The 16466-nt window shown below is 41.8% G+C and overlaps 1 protein-coding gene across 1 annotated transcript in view; it reads right to left on the bottom strand.

The window, feature by feature from the left end:
• hcn4 (hyperpolarization activated cyclic nucleotide-gated potassium channel 4) overlaps positions 1–15115 on the bottom strand; it is a 50541-nt gene extending 35426 nt beyond the window's left edge. The window contains exon 1 of the mRNA XM_061276719.1: positions 14409–15115. Coding sequence (XP_061132703.1) covers positions 14409–15115 — 707 coding nt within the window. The remainder of the gene's footprint in view (positions 1–14408) is intronic.
• Positions 15116–16466: the final 1351 nt, after the last annotated feature.

The raw sequence follows: 16466 nt of genomic DNA, 5'->3' as shown, positions 1-16466 counted from the left end.
GAATGGGGCATGGGATGACATATATAGTGTCAGTGATTGGTTAATTGGGACACTTGAGAAGTCAATCGTTATCGCCCCTAATTATTTGATGAACTCACTAACTTGTCGTTGGCAAGTCGGCTGTAGACAGTTTGTTTTATGCGAAAGAGGTCAAATGTGTTTTCAATGTAGTGTGAATATTCGCTTGCGCTATGCTAAACTTGCCTCAATTTCGACAACTTCAACCAAAACGAGAAAAAAATCAGGAAAGGGGACTTGCTATTGGTCAACAAAACATAGAGAGCTGCTATGCTGAGTTGCCCCCGCACAAGGATTACATTTCGAAGTCCTTGTGTTCAAAAACACCTCTGTGTCAGTGTCACATCCACAACACACACACACACACACACGAGACAAAACAGTGACAGTAATTGGAATTCTTCAAAGTAAAAGAAGATCCGGTGTTTCAGCTTGTTTTCAAGTGGCGTTATATTTAGTCAGACCTCGCCAGCGCCGAGTTTGCTCGTGCTGGGACGGGAAGCCCCCCGGAGAACGAGAAAATCTTCAAAAGAGGAAATGCTTACACAGGTAATGACATTTGTACTTGTAGCGCATATACTATCTGTCAGGCATGAATATTTAGTAGATTCACACAGCTTATACAAGTGAGCATGGTCCACAACAATGGCTCCTTGCCTTTAAATGTGATGACTCCATCAAATCCTATTGACATGCACCAATATAGAAAATAAACATTCATATAATGCTTTCGATTTACAATGTTTACTTTAGCGTACTTGCTAATTATTCCATATAATATCAGTAATTGGGTGATTATGCAATTCTTCATGGTTCAGTGGGTGCCCTCGGTTTTTTTGAAACTCCAAGCTCAGATATATCGTTGCAAAAGTACATAATGAGAGGAAACCTTCTACAGAGGACTTTAAAAACACTTTGAACGACTTTGGGTCCCCAACAATGATCGCATGCAGGAAGGTGCCCTTCCATGGTATCACTTGGAGCATTTGTGTGTGCGCACAGAATCGCATACGTAGAGTCAATGCTCATGACTTTTTTTTTTTTTCTCACTCGTGTCGCTGTCTCCTAATGGAGGTCAAGCCACCTAAACTTAGCCGAGATCCATTTACTGTGTTTTATTATGCACCGGAACTCTTGACATAGACGATTGTTCTATAAATACGAACGTGGGACATTTGAAAGGCATTAAATACTTGTGAGGGAGATAGTGAGCTACCAACAAAAATTAATTAATTAATTAATTAATTATTAAATAAATGAGAAAAAAAAAAATCAGCAATTGGTAGTTGTGGCATGTTAGTTGTTTTAGATGTTTTTGTTTCATGACTATAAGGAACCATTTTGTGAGTCAGTCTATCAATATTTAATATCTGTTATATAATATGGGGCAATAATTATATTTGTCGTTTTGACGGATGATGGGAATTTTTTAGTCTGACACTACAGGACAAATTGTAGGAGAATATAAATCAGATGGAAAAAAGGACGATTAAAAAGAATGATTAAATGAAGAAAATTAATGTGGTGATAATTTGATATGAAATCAAAAACTAAAATAATAAAAGCTTGCATGGATTTGACAGGAATATAAATAAGAGAATTGAGAAACATCATTTTCCTCTTTGACAAGTCCTTTGAACACTTGATCCAAATAAGGTTGACATGTGTCAATCAAAACAAAATGCCCCAAAAAAAACAACCTCTAAAAAGTTTGCCACTTAACTAAGGTGAACTGAAAGTCTAAATTGGTCAGGAGGTAGACACTTTGGGACAATCAAACCGAGGATAAGAGCTGAGCAGATTCCGACTCGTTCCCACTTGGCTTGTTACGGTACAGGGAGGTCAGAGTAGTGATGAAGGGCTCCCTGACATTTTCCCCTCCTCTGGAGAGACGAGGTATCGGCCAGGCCGACTTCTCTGGCGGAAACATGTTGTCGCTGTGAGAGTGCCGCGGGCTACACGATAAGCCTCTCTCAGTTTCCTCACCCTGGCGGTTACGCATACCTGGGAGGAACGGCACGAAGAGGGCCAAATGGACGCACATTTTAGTTTCGGGGTAGGCCTATATTTAAATGGAGACACAGGGGACACCTCCATGGGATTTAGTCTGTCATGTCCTGCTGTCGTAGAAGAAATCGACAGCATCATTTTTGTGAATAGAAAGCATGCTTGCAGATTTGGAGTCATAATTTACCCTTGCTAAAAATCTAGCTTGTTTATATTTTATATGACAGTTTATGTTGTGCTTAGCATTGATCTATTTTTTATTTTAATTAATTCGATTGATTTAATTAATTTAATTAAGTAAATTTAGTCAATTTAAGTTAATTTATCTAACTCGTGACCATATTAATATCACACCAATTGTTTATACAGTTGTGTTTGCAAATATTTTAGGATGTTGCACAACGTTTAGGATTTTCCCTTGAATGGATTTGAATATACAATATAATTGAGGAAATTCAAAGTATGGAACTTGAAATGAAATATTAAATTTCGGAGATGAAAACACACGGTCAACATGAGCATAACAAGAATCTCATCAGTAATGTTGCCGCTGGGAGGAAGTCAGATTATTTTTACGTCACCTTCAATGGCAGCCAAAAAATGTTATGTTTTGTTCGCCTTTGCTACTGGTCATGGGAATAATTACATTAGCATTAGGGGTCACTTGTCAACAGAGTTTAATTAATGTTGGTTAAATGGCAGAAAAGGTTTTTGGCCCACCATTCCGATGCCATTTTATGTGTCTGTCTTTGACCAAAAAAGAATGGTCCTCTAAGTACATAAAATAAACTGCTGAAAGTGTTTTTAAATTAAACTTAAAAAAAAGTACAATCATTTATATTCGTAAGGCTAATCGAGGTAACTTCACAGCTAATTTAATATTTCATTCAGTCAAAACATATTACATAAGCATAATGATTCATGTACGACTTTATTTTATTATGTAATCACTTTCATCCCTAAACACCTGAAATTTCAACTTGGCCTCCATCATGTTCGGCAAATTATATGGTTTGCTTTGAATCATGAGTTGTTCTTTTTCTTCGTCTGGAAAAAAAAAAAATCTAATGTTAGCGACACAAAATACTAAATACTGAAGAGATGAGTTGGGAGTCATATTTGATATACTTTCACAATATATTGCTGATTTAGCAGTTTAACAATAGTTAATGCTTAATTGCCGTTAAGGTTAAATAAAACGGACAGAGCAGCAGCCCCATTAAATCGGTAGCCATGTTTGAAAGAATGAATTAGCAGGAATGAATAACAATGAGGCACGCGAGGCTCTTGTGAGCAGGGACAGGGAGGGGGGGGGAATAAAAATCGCTTCTAGCCGTGGGCAGAGTAAATCTATCAAAAGGCTGTCACACTTAAAAAGGAGAACATCTGTAACAACAACAACAAATACACTGGCCATAAAAGAGCGGGCCTGTTGTCTTTTAAAACACGCCGTTTGGCAAACACGGTGAGATTTAAGCATCACGCGGGGAGAAGAATGCAGGTGAAAAGGGTTAATCCTATTTTTGTTATCACCCGCTCCAATGAACTGTCATAACGCCGGCGTCTCTTTGCTAAGCACCGCCAGCAGACACACTGCGAGCACATCACTGACACTGGGGCTGTGCGCTTGCAAGTGGCTATATTTAGGTGAGGCGCGCCGCTTTATCAAGCCTACGCTAAGAAGATTTCATCAGAAGTTGAGGCAAATCTCCCCAACCTGAGGCTGCTGGGGGAGGGAAAAAAAAAACCCAGTGGGATTTGCTAAGAACCAACTGGGAGCTGAAAAAAAACAAAATGAGCCTTACCCAATGCAGCTCAAATAAACCCATCAATAAGTCGCTCCATTGTTGGACATAAATGTTTTTGGGCTTTTTTTTTTTTACCATCAATAAGAAAGTCTGCCTTGCCACTGAGAAAATGTTTTAATGTCTATTTTTGCCATTTGTGAAAAGTCATCCGTTCAAAGGTCAAAAGGTCACATACAGGCAGACAAGCATTTACAGTCATATTCACACAGTTTAGTCAAACATGACTGTTTGATGTCATATTAATGCAGAATTGACATCAAATGCCCACAAAGATTTTTAGCCTCTCTCTTGAATCCAATTACTACTTTCCTATTCGCTATAGCACAAGTGCCATCTTGTGGCACCTTTATGTGTTACAGAAAAAGCTAAATAAAATGCGAAAAGGTTTGTTTTGAGTGGATACTAGTTCTACCTGGGGGGGGGGGGGGGGGATTGGTTGAATTGGTGACCCAGCACTTGATGCAAAGGGCACAAGTGATGTCCAGCCGCTGCCATCATCATGGACTTATCCTACTAACGCGTGCCAGTATCTGCTCTCTGACTGTACAGTCTGTCACGCTGCCAGTAATTGTGCCTGTCTTTTATCACCATTCCTTGTTATCTCCAAAAAGGTCCTCAGGGTTAAGTCACAAGGTTCACTGGCAGCCGGCGACGAGTGCGGAGGAGGACACACACACGAGCCAGCTCCTAAAAACAACCACCAGCATTGTACTCAAATGCAGCACAGTTGGCCAGGGGATGCTGGGTCTTGCGCAATGTGCTTTCTCCAAACACTAACGACGTGCTAAGATAAGGTAGAAGCTGATGGCACTGCACGTATCACCTCTTGTTCTGGACAACGGTGCTATTATCTCCAGCACTCCAGTCACCGTAATCAACAAATGGAGTGGCTGGGATGAAAGCCTTTCCTGTCTAGCTCCAAAATGGTGATCAGAGGTCAAAGTGCAAGAGGAAGAGTAGGTGCACCAAAACAAAATTACCCTCCTAAGACCTATTGAGACTGACAAGAAGGTTGATCCTCCCTGTGTGAACACAACACACACACATCCCCTCTGTATTGAAAAGTGACTGTTAATAGAAATTTATATGCAAGTAATTAGATGCTCATTGCTCACAACCACAATCCCTAAAATAGTCAACACACTGCACAGCATTAAAAAAAAAAAATAGCACGGGCCGAATGGAATTGCAATTGCTAATGCATGTAGCTTTCTATTTATTGTATTGCTATGACAAAATGTCTGCTGCTCAATTACTTTGCACTTCTCTCTATTTTCAATTATGGCCAAAACTCGTGTGAGGGGAGACAGAGGAGGAAAGAAAAACTAGGACATGTTCCAAACAATGATGACGAGGATGATGATGGCGAAGATAAATCAGGAGTCCGCCCACATTGCAGAGGAAAAAGAAAAATAGCCACTGTCTAGCACTGCTGCGTGTGTGTGGTAACTCGGCCTATTTGTTTGACTGAAGCAGACGGACAGCGTGTGGCGTAGCCAAGTCAAACACGATTGATCCAGGGAAGTATCTTCTATGAGTCACACACACTTCTTTATCTAGTACACTGGACTCTGGAGGTCTCTGAGTGGACATCCTGCTGAATCCAGCTGGTTTAGGCCTTCCACAAAACAGCAAAAAAAATAAAATAATGGCCGACCTATATAGGTAACTAAAATTTAAACTTCCGGGGAAGTCAACTATTGACAAGTTTCACGTTAAGGGAAGATGACACTAGGACTCTACCATTACTATCCCAGGGTGGGGAAGCACTTGCGTTGTAATTTAACTGACGACCAAAATATTTTGGGGATTCTTGTCAATTGTTTTTTTTCGTTTTGTTTTTTAATTACAAAGCTAAATGGTGGTTCATGGAAGATTATGAAAGACATGAATTAGCATTCAGTGAACTGGACTTGACCAACTGTCTTCTGCGGCAGGGGAATGATGGGTGATGATTTGTAATATTTTTTAACTTTCATTTTTTATTTTTTTAAGATCCTAAGCTACTTCTTACATCACAAAAAAGTTCTTACTTCACAGAAAATTCAGAAAGACATTATTTCGGATCAGCTACAGGTGAACTGGACTTGACCATTAACCTTCTGGGGCAAACAATTAGTATTTGTTTAAATGGACTTCGAATGAACACTACATTGGGTAAAACCTTTTTTGATAGGCAAGGAGGTATTGAGCTGTTGAATTTAATGACTCTTTGCACAATAAATGACACTGTGACCTACAAGTAGAACTGATTTAAGTTTTGGACACATTCCGCTAATTGCTTCTGAGCTTTAACAAACCTTTTTCGTTCACAGCGGTGACTTACTTTTAAATTTTAAGTGCTTTTTAATGCCATGTTCCGCAGGAGCAGAGAGCCCCCCGAAGCGACGTATCACATCTTGACCATTTCTCATCTGGTCTGATGGGAGTAGGGGGGGGTCAGTGGTGGCGGGGGCCGAACGGGGAAAAAAAAATCAATTTCAGAAAGACAAGGGGTGTGAGTATGCACCTGGGACACAAGCCCAGGCTGAAAAGGTTAACCTGTATGTGCAAGGTATAGCAGAAGCTGAGGTGTGCGTGCGTGCACAAAGAGGTCAACAGCAAGGGAAGATTCCATCGAGATACATTAGAAGACAAACTATACTTAAAAAACACATGGAGGATGGACAACGGGGGAATGGATTTAAAGACTAAATATTATACACCAACAGTCTAGTGCCGACATCGTCCACCTGTTAACGCGTTCGCTACCAATGACGGCTATGGACGTCAATTTGCAAATGGGCTGGTTGTGAAATCGGTAAGAGTGGAAAAATGTTGAGAGGTAGAATAAACTAGAAGATGATTTTGTTTTAGAATACAACAAATACTACTGCATTTATATTTTTTAAGAATACTTTCACATATATGACTTTGCCCCACTTAAATATCAGCTTTATTTTTAACCAGTTTTTATATCATGAACGTTATAGTCACACCTTTAAGTGTAAAAGGAAAAGTGAGATTTACAACCATCAAAAAGTCGTCATAATTCTCAGTATGCTGCTCAAGCGTCACTTCCTTAACAGTGAGCTGCATAATTTGTTAAGTGTCGCACGCTCAAATTTTTTTCTGTGTTGCCCTTTATCAGGCCTCCCTCTCCTGCCTCCGTCAACGGAATCTGTGGCGTTCAGATAATGCATTGCAAAAAGCCAGAAGCAGAATATGTCAACTGGAATACCGAAGGGAAAAAAAAAAAAGGTCCGCAGCGGTCTCGGTCACTTCATTGTCACACGCAAGACAGATCCCATCTCTCAACCTCTCACTTGAGGTTGCTTGAAGATGTAATGCTGAATTCATTGAAGACCATTTGGAATTCAACATGCCCGCACAGCTTGAAGTGAGAAAAAAATCGAACATAGACTCAGGTTCTAATAAATGTGAATACTAAGGACGGGTGATATGAGCTCAATATTGTCACATGATTTTTAATTGAAAAAAAAATCTAGCAATATTTTTGACATAATAGTATTGTTTGTAAATATGAGGTACTCATTTCAAACGTGTACATTGTTTATTGTTTCAGTGGCATTTTTTAAGACCTTTGAAAAGTATGCGTCAGGATTTCTTACTAAGAGAAAAATGTAGGCCCTAATTATGATAAATAAATTCAATTATTAAAGAAACCACAGCTTTTGTGATTGACATGATGAGAGTGGCGAATCTTCACCCATCTTAGCTTTCAAGTCAATGTTTAAGATGTTAGTGGGGGCGATATTATGTAATATTAAAATCTCCAGAATTTCAAGCAGTACTTGCAGACACATTTTCAGAAATAGGTAGCTGACAAAAAGTTTGGTGTTTAATTTCACACATGGTGGGTGGGGACTGGGCAGATCCTCCAGAGACCGACGTCATGTATACAAGCAATTAAAAAGCCAATTTTCTATAATAAACTCTTTCGGAAAACATAATAGCATTTCGTGACACGTCACGGAAGGAAAATACCGTTGCCTCAACCGACCCCAACTAAAACACAGAAAAAAAATGAAAGAGATAGCAAACTTTGCTTAGACTGTCGACCACCCCGACTGCAGTCGGGGGACGAGGGGCTGGGAAGTTTGGGGAATAGCCTAACTGTGGTGTTGAAGGTGTTAAAAGTAGTCTTGGCAGGCCAATGCGGCTGTGTATCCACCTGGGGAGATTATAAATTGATGTGGCGGCACGGGAGATGGCCAAGCGGGAAGGACACACAACATTACATTTGTTAGGCAAGCCAAATACATCTAGCTCAGCAGCTGCCTTGCCCATTTTCAAAATGTATATGATGTCCAATCAATCAATATAATCTCGCCTCCAGATTACAGTCACAAGGTTAAACTCTCTTAATACATGAAGAAGCATTAGATGACGTCAACAGGCAGAGAGGGAGGGGCGGGGGGATGACAGTCAAAAATATTTTTTTTTTAGTTGTTCAGGTTTCACGCTACTACATTTAAGCGAGGGAGGTCACACGGTAGCGTTCAATCATTCCGCCACCGTGACAAGCAACCTTCTTCTACCCCGCGGCCAACACCCCCTCCCCCCTCCCTCCCCCGCCTCTGCATGGGCTCCCTCCATTAAATAAATTGTGCCATAATAATCTCTTGGCTCAATATTTATGGATGAGAGCAGGCAGACTATTTCGACTAGCCCACTTTCAGGGCCGGTCCAGAACCTTCTGTAATCCCCCATGTTTAACCGTCGCTAAATTGAACGGGGAGAGTTATTCAACATGAACTGTGAAAAAAAAAAAGGAAAGGGAGACACAGAAGCTATGCAATGTGAAAGTGTCATACCTCTGGGCAGATTAGCACTGTGAAAAAAATGGATCCATTAAGGGTAAAAGCTGACGTACCAGAGTTTAGTTCATCCATGCGTCTTTAATCCAAAAGGTTTCATTACCGCTGACGAGTAAATTTTGTTTTCATTGGCCTTGCTTAATTCTGTCTTGTTTTATGCTTAATGCTTGTGTGACAGGTAGTGCGAAGACCCGGTCGGAATTATAATTTATCATTATACTTTCAATTTATAAGCCTCATCAACATCCAAGAAAAAAAATCTATTAATCTAAATGAGATTTAGTGTACATGTTAATATTGATAGATATAAGATGGATACTTGGTTTCTGTTTTATTCTATAGATATTTTTTGTTTAGGTCACGCACTGAAATATTTAACTCCTTGATGAATGTCTGAGTGTTCTAAATATTATCCAGCCATCCTTATATTTTTCTGCATTTAAAAAAATCAGCTCCAAGACTATTGCCATCAACCTTTTTTTGTAAGGTGACCTGTGACCCCGCCACACATGCAACCTCCCCGACGTGTCTCTACATGTCGTTTTTCAATATACTCAACAATGCCCCACTTGGCGCGCCCCACGAGAGCCAAAGAAATCAATAGCAAAACACTCTCTCAAATCAGCTGTAATCAACACCAGTGAGGTTGTTACTTCGTCTGATGTGCTCGCACGTATTCGCACGCTTATTGTTCGCAATTAAAATGTTTAAAAAAAAAAAGAAAATCATCACGGAATTGTAGCGGCAAGAATGAACTCCGTCTGCTCAAGAAACCGCACTCACCAGTCAGCCTTTAGTTTCTCATGATGACAGCATAACAAGCTGTTCTTCCCATTTCCGTCTGATGACAGATTGTTTTGAGTCAACACAGCCGGAAGAGAAAAATGTCAACTGGTTGCAGTTGTCAAAGACTTCATGATGATCAGTGTTGCTCTTGAAACATGATTGTGCTTCTAAAGGTAGATTAGATTTAAAGTACAGTAAAATAAGAGCTTTATTTGTTTAACTTATATCCAATAGAGAGATTGATAGCGACAGACGGACAGACGGATGAAATTTTTATTTTTAGCTGCAACTCACATCCCGGTAGAATTGAAAAAATGTTTTCAAATTCACCACGTGACTTTCGATGTTACACTACAATTGGGAAAACGCTTTCTCAGCTCGGACAATGAGATGTCCATCAATGCCAGCTGATGTTTGTCTCCTTTGCCCAGAGAAATATCTGGGTGAATCCCATCAATGCAACACCGCCGCGTGTCAATCTCCAGACAAACAATGCGGTGTAGTATTAAAATGATCGCCAAGTGCCTTTTAATTATCTGGTGATTCAGAGCCCAGAGGACACATCTGTTGGAAAGTCTTTCACAGTGAGAAAGGAAAGTGGCACACATTATAACTTTTTTTTTTTTTTCACACCTTCCTTTTGCAACGAAGGTTCTATTAAGCCCTCCCACCCCTCGCCTATCAGAGACAGACGGGGGTTGGTTGTCCTGCACTTTCTGTCAATCAGTAAAATCCCTTTGCAACAGTCAGCGGGCGAATGCTTCCATCCATTCTGCAAAGTCTTCCTTCTTTCAACAGCTTTTTATTCCGCCTGCACGCTCTTTCCTCAAAGACACTTACCTAGACAGAATTGAAGCAATCTTTTTTTTTTTCCAGCTGGGTTCACTGTAAAATAAGAGCTGGTGGTGAGCCATTGTGCATATTTTCCTTGAAAAAAATCAAGGCTACATTTCAAAGCACCTTCCCCTTCTCTTCCTTTTAATTTAATAACAAATCAAACCCCAAACAGCATCTTGGAAGTTTTCACTGTGTTACTTATCAATATTTATGAGCAAGGACATAGCATTTATAAATCTTAGCAGGGCTTATGCAGAGGGACAGCTCCAATCAGCAGATATTTACGGTCCATCTGATCTTAAAAGGCTTCCTCATTTAAAAGAATGGCTTTCATCGGGTGCTCAGTGTCATCGTGTCGCTGACCGCATCTCCTCGTCCGCAAGATGCTCGTTGACGACGGAAGGCGGCCACTGGGCTTTGGATGTGGAAAATGAGGCTGTAGATTGGATTATGATGCCATTTTTAATCCGTCTTTTTCCCTAGCTGGATATTGCTCCTCCCCGCTTCTTAGTGTTACACAATACTTGACAAGGGAAGATTTCTGCCCAATTCTGGAGCGGTGACGGCTACGTGATTCCTTGTGACACTCTAATTTGAGTTTATAGCGCTAAAGCTTTGATGCAGACATGGGAATAAAACTTTTAGTCACGGCGACCCTTCTCTTCTGCGGCCCCATTAAAAAAAGGTCCCACTCAGATCCCTGTGTAGTTTAATTAGACTCATCCTGTCCTGCGCTCATCCTGATTTGGGAGAACGTAGGTGTCCAAAGTAGCGTTTCCCCCTCAGCGCATTAAAACTCAAATACAAGCTGAAAGTCGTCTCGACACTCTGTGGCATCTTCCTGACATGGCACGCTATTCCCCCTCGCGTCGAACTTTGCCATTATTTCTGAAAAAAAAAACTTTGACTTTAACGCTGACGAACAACTAATGACATAGACTTCCTCCGAGAGTGCACGGTAATGGTGCATTATACTTCCATTTACTTGTGAAATGATGCATTAAAAGTGGTGCACCTCGTCTTGTCCCCGTTGGCTGGAGAAAAACACGAAAAGATCGTCTACACTCCAACGAACAGAGTTGCACGATACATTTTTAGCTCTCCTGATTGGGCATTACATCCGTGATTATAATTGTAGACTACTAACTCCAATGTTCATTATATGGGGCGAAGGAAATTACACACCTACTACCACTAATGAAAAAGTGTGGAAAATGATCAGGAACATGCAAATGCCATACAAGAAGATAGGAAAGGAAAAAAAAGTGAACTCCTAACCTCAGAACTATGACAAAAACGGGGCTTCACAACAAATCCAACGTGCATCCAAGTTTTTCATTCTAAATGTTACACTTAACCTGCGCAGTTTGATGAGTTCTACATCCATTATTTCCAATACTGTAAGAGGTGCACCGATTAACAGAAGACTGGACCGATTACCAAATTCATCGATAATTTTTTTTGATAATCGATTAATCGTTTGGAGGTGTGTGTTTCAAAATAACATTTGCAACCATTTACTTGGGAATTCAACATTTCTGCTCATTTTCTGGCCAAACATATATCAACATAATAAGTCCACAGTTTTGCTTTTCTGCACTGCCAATTTGAAATAATGTGCTATTTCTGAATAAAGCAATAAAAATTAAAACTTTTTTAATGGCGCACCAATTACTCAACAAAATAATCAACAGCTTGATTATTAAAATGATTGTCGGTCGCAGCCGTATTTCAACTGTTCCTAACTGCCATGACTTAAGAGTGCCTCAACTTACAAATTTTTCAAGTTACAATCAGTCAAATTCTTGCTTTGTGTCGCGAGCCAAAATTGGTGTCACAAGTCAGCTTACGAGACGCTTTCGCTTGGTGAAGTAAAAAAAAACAAAAGCGACAGATACAGCCACCGATTTGCGGCCATTTTAAACGGTATGACAGATTTGTGAGTTGGAAACTATATCAGCTGACATTGGGAGAGAAAACAAGGTACAGCCTGGACTGTTAGCCAACCAATCGCAGTACCCTCCCTCAAACCCCTCAACCTCTTTTTTTTTTTTTGGAGCATCGCCTCGTGTGATTTAATCTCCACATCTCGCTCAGAAAGTCACACGTGCATCATCTGCATGCGGCTAGAGCAACGCCGCAGCCTAGTTCTGCATCCCCACTCAAAAAGACATTTCAAAAGCGAGGGCCCGAGCCAAACCTCTGACCTTTCGGTATGAGGACGCTATCCCCGAGCCCCAAATCACCCTCTCTGGTGACATTTAACACGGTGAGTAAGAGAGCAAAAGAGGTGGACAGAGCGAGTGGGTCAAACAGCAAGGAAAGAGCACAACCAAAATGGCCATCTGTGTAACTTTCAATGCTTCAAACTACACTTGGAGAATACATTTTCATGAATATTTTTGTCACTTTTTTGACATCTTTTTATGATTGTCTCTCTCCCGCAAAACCAAAAAATGGTCATTTTGTTGACTGACGACATGTTAAAAGTTTAACCTGCCTCCTTCGACACGTCAACTGGGACACGTGCCATCCCCACCGCCCACCTGTGACGCCAAACATGGATCAACCGTGGCAGTAACGGATGGCTGGACTTCACACTCACTCTCAAGTCACCTGTCCCACATTTAGTCCAAATTCTTTCCCCCACTCACTGACAAGAAAAATCACACTTTAATCAAACCAGCCAAGTATATCACTGTTCATGAAAAATGCCTCATTCACTGGAGGAGATGAAGAATGTCTCACTTTTCTTTTTTTTTTTTTTTGCCTCACCAAACTCCCACTATAACGCATGTGCACGTGTCTCAGTGTCAGACATCTTGTTGCAAACACTTTGATACGTATACGATAGGGATGCTATGATAGGATTCAGCATTGCCAATCAACGTAAAAGGAGGGAAATGTGCAAGATTCACAATGTAGCTCCACACGGTTGAACTAAATCTGACACTGGCTGTAATTAAATATTTCCCTCCTTAATTACCGTGCTACAGGAAATGAGCTAGTGGAAAGAAGACGAAGAGAGAAAAAAAAACATTTTCATTATTTCCTATCAAACTATATGGACATTTTTTTAATATTTTGATTTCACGGCCACACTATCATTTCTGTTTTTGCCAATAAATACATAGCTCACTGGTGTCTTCTATTATTGGTTCAGATGATGTTCAAGCGTATATAGTTGCATTACAAAAAGTCTTACAAGCATGAATAAAAGGGACATTTAAAGCTGGTCTCGGCCAAGCTGTTCAGAGGCTCAATGTGGCCATGAATCAAGATGCATATGGCCAATAACAGATTCAAGGGCACTAAGGAATCTGCATAATATAAAAAGAAAACTGCTGCAGTTGATCCTAATATGGAAGTAGAAGTAGTAGTAGAAACAAACAAGTGTTGTTTCCAATTGCATATATTTGGTTAAATTCCCAGTTTCGTCCATGGGTTGCTCCAGAATACCACAGGCCTCTCCAACGTCCTCAAAAAGTGTAAATGCCAAGGTTCAAGCATTCTTATGAGGCTGCTTTACTTTTATATTTTACTGGGTTTTTTCCCCCAAATAAAAAGTGGAGGAATATGAATTGAAAGAAGCCATATGTACTGTTACTGGCCACTGGTGGAAAACCTAAGGCAATTGGGCTAAAAATGGCCAGTGAGCCCATTTGAGCCCATATGATGTGTAGAAAAAAATTAAAACTTCAAAAGAAGTGATTTAAAAATACAAGCATTTATTTTCTGTACTGCTTATCCTCACTTACAGGTCAGCTGGATATCCCAGGTGATTTGGGGTGAGAGGTCGGGTACATGCACGACAGGTTGGCAGCCACTTGCAGGTGAAATACACGGTACCATTCACATGCAAATGGTCAATTAGTCATCAATTAACCTATTTAATTTTTGGAAAAAGAGCCTCTGCATTCAAAGAGAAGTGAGGGAGAACATGCAAATTCGACACAGGCAGGCCGCAGCCTGGAATTCAACCACCAACCTCAGAATAATAGTGCAATATTACAAATAATATAAAATCATAATTTTTGTTACATTATTCAATAATGAATAATTGCCCTGCTCAGACAAAAGGTTGATGATGTAAAGACGTCAAAGCAGAAAGATGACATCGCGTTGTGTTTACCTGAAATCACTGTAGGGGTGAATAATCCAAAATCCGGCGGATTTAACCCGCTCCTGTTCCCGCTCCACCGCCTTCTCGCTTCCAAACATCCTCAGGGAGAACTTGTTGACCCCCGGCTGGAGCATGGCCCCGAACTGTCGGTGCATGAAGCCGGCCTGGTACAAGCGCTCATCGTCAGGCAGGATCTGATCAATTCCATCCAACTTTATGAACCCGGACTGGTTGTCATCTTGGGACTCGCTCGGAGGTGCGCCGTCGCCGCTGTCGGTGGACGCGCCACCTCCGCTGGCCCCTTGCGCGCCATGCTCCGTGGCGCCCTCGCCGATCGCCCCGGGGGGGCTCTCTTCGCTCGGGGTGACGTCCCCATCGGTGATGAGGCGCCTCTCCTCCGCCGAGTCCGAGTCGTGCACATGGCGGCTGGTGATAGACGAGAGGCTGCCCCGGAACCTCCGGCAGTCTCCGTTGGAGCTGGTCTTCATCGGTCTCCCAATGTCGGTCTCCATGATAAGCGACTCACCGCTTTTGGTTTCCCCGATTCCTCTGCAGCTTCCCCCGGAGCTGGGCGACGGCAGCGGCTTCATCCGAATGCTCTTTCTTCGGGTGTCCTTGTCCGCGTCTTCTCCTTCGCCCATGATGGACGGTTTATGTCCGATGTGATGGGGCAAGCTGTAGAGCCGTTTACGCATGGACGAATGCAACCTGTCCATTATGGCATGGAGCGAAAGGCGAACTAATCTAGACTAGTTGGGCAAAGCGAGCAGCACCGCGTGGTGCTTCTGATCTCCTTGTGAGCGATCCCTGAAAGCCTGCAACACATGACACACTCGCCTTGCCGATTCTGAGGACGGTGATGGTGGTGGCTCTTAATAAAATAAACTGCACATTTTTGGGCTCCCCTTAAATGACGATTCGACTACCTGGCCGTTCTTGCGCGTCCTCCTCACGCTCGGCCACCTCGCACATCTTTGCGCCTCTCCGACTGCATCGCGCGCAAAAGTGGGGGGGGGAAACTGCCTGAAAGTCACCTTTGCCTGACATGTGAGGGACGCGCCGGCGGATGGAGGAGGAGGAGGTGTGCAGGCGGGATGGAGAGGTCAGCGGCAGGCTCGCTCCTCTCGCCGAGGCGTCGTCCAGGCGACAATCATGATGGGGAAACGTGCACGCGGCGTTCCACGGGGCTCACGCGCTGACATCATCACCCCAATAGATCCGGCGCGGCCGATGAGCGTTTAGGTGAACGTGTGAATATGGATGATCTGGTTGGGTTGCCATAGAAGCGAGGGGGGCTCAGCCCACCTTGTTTAAAGGGGAAATGTGTTTCCCATTCTTAAAACGCAAGGGGGGAGAGAAAAGGGGGAGGCTACAGGTAGGTCATTGTTTGAACCCTCCGTAGCGCAAAAAATGAAACATGATTCATGTGGGTGAAAGCAGACTGATGATTGAGGGGAAAATGCTGCAAAAGATTTGATTCTCTAATTGAGAGTAATTGCAATAAATGCGTGCAAATAGATACATCATTTAGGAGTTAAGCTGGTTACAAATGGGTCAGGGTTATATTGTATTAGAAATGCAGCATGATAGGTACTCCCCCCAAAGAAAGAGAAACTCATTGGAAATTTCCAAGTTCTTATAGAAATGCCAGCTGAGCTGAAACCTCACGTGATCATCTGAAATTTCAACTGAATTGTTCAAAAAATAGATGGACGGATGCAATGAAGTATAGAAAGGATTACTACATCATATATTAAACCCATGCAGGCACGGGGAGAACATGCAAACCCAAGGCTGGAATCCAACCCTGCACCTCTGAACTGTTGTCCTGAAATACAGTAAACTATTTCAAAATCAGTGATAAATCACACAAACTAAAAGTGATGGGGAATTGCATCCAAGCAGAATCGTTTTTGTATACCAAATGATAGTTTCAGGTTTTATTTTTCTTGATTCATGAATAAAAGCGTTAGATTTGCGCTCAAATGAGGGCGTCTCACAAAAACTGCCTAGCAACAAGTGAACACAAACTCAGTGACAAAATCCGGAAATGAGCCCTCCATTGCT

This window comes from Syngnathus typhle, linkage group LG4 (assembly GCF_033458585.1).
Source record: "Syngnathus typhle isolate RoL2023-S1 ecotype Sweden linkage group LG4, RoL_Styp_1.0, whole genome shotgun sequence".
NCBI classification, from domain to species: Eukaryota; Metazoa; Chordata; class Actinopteri; order Syngnathiformes; family Syngnathidae; genus Syngnathus; species Syngnathus typhle.
Note: the sequence above shows the minus strand (reverse complement) of the source record. Positions and strands in the feature narration are given on the sequence as shown.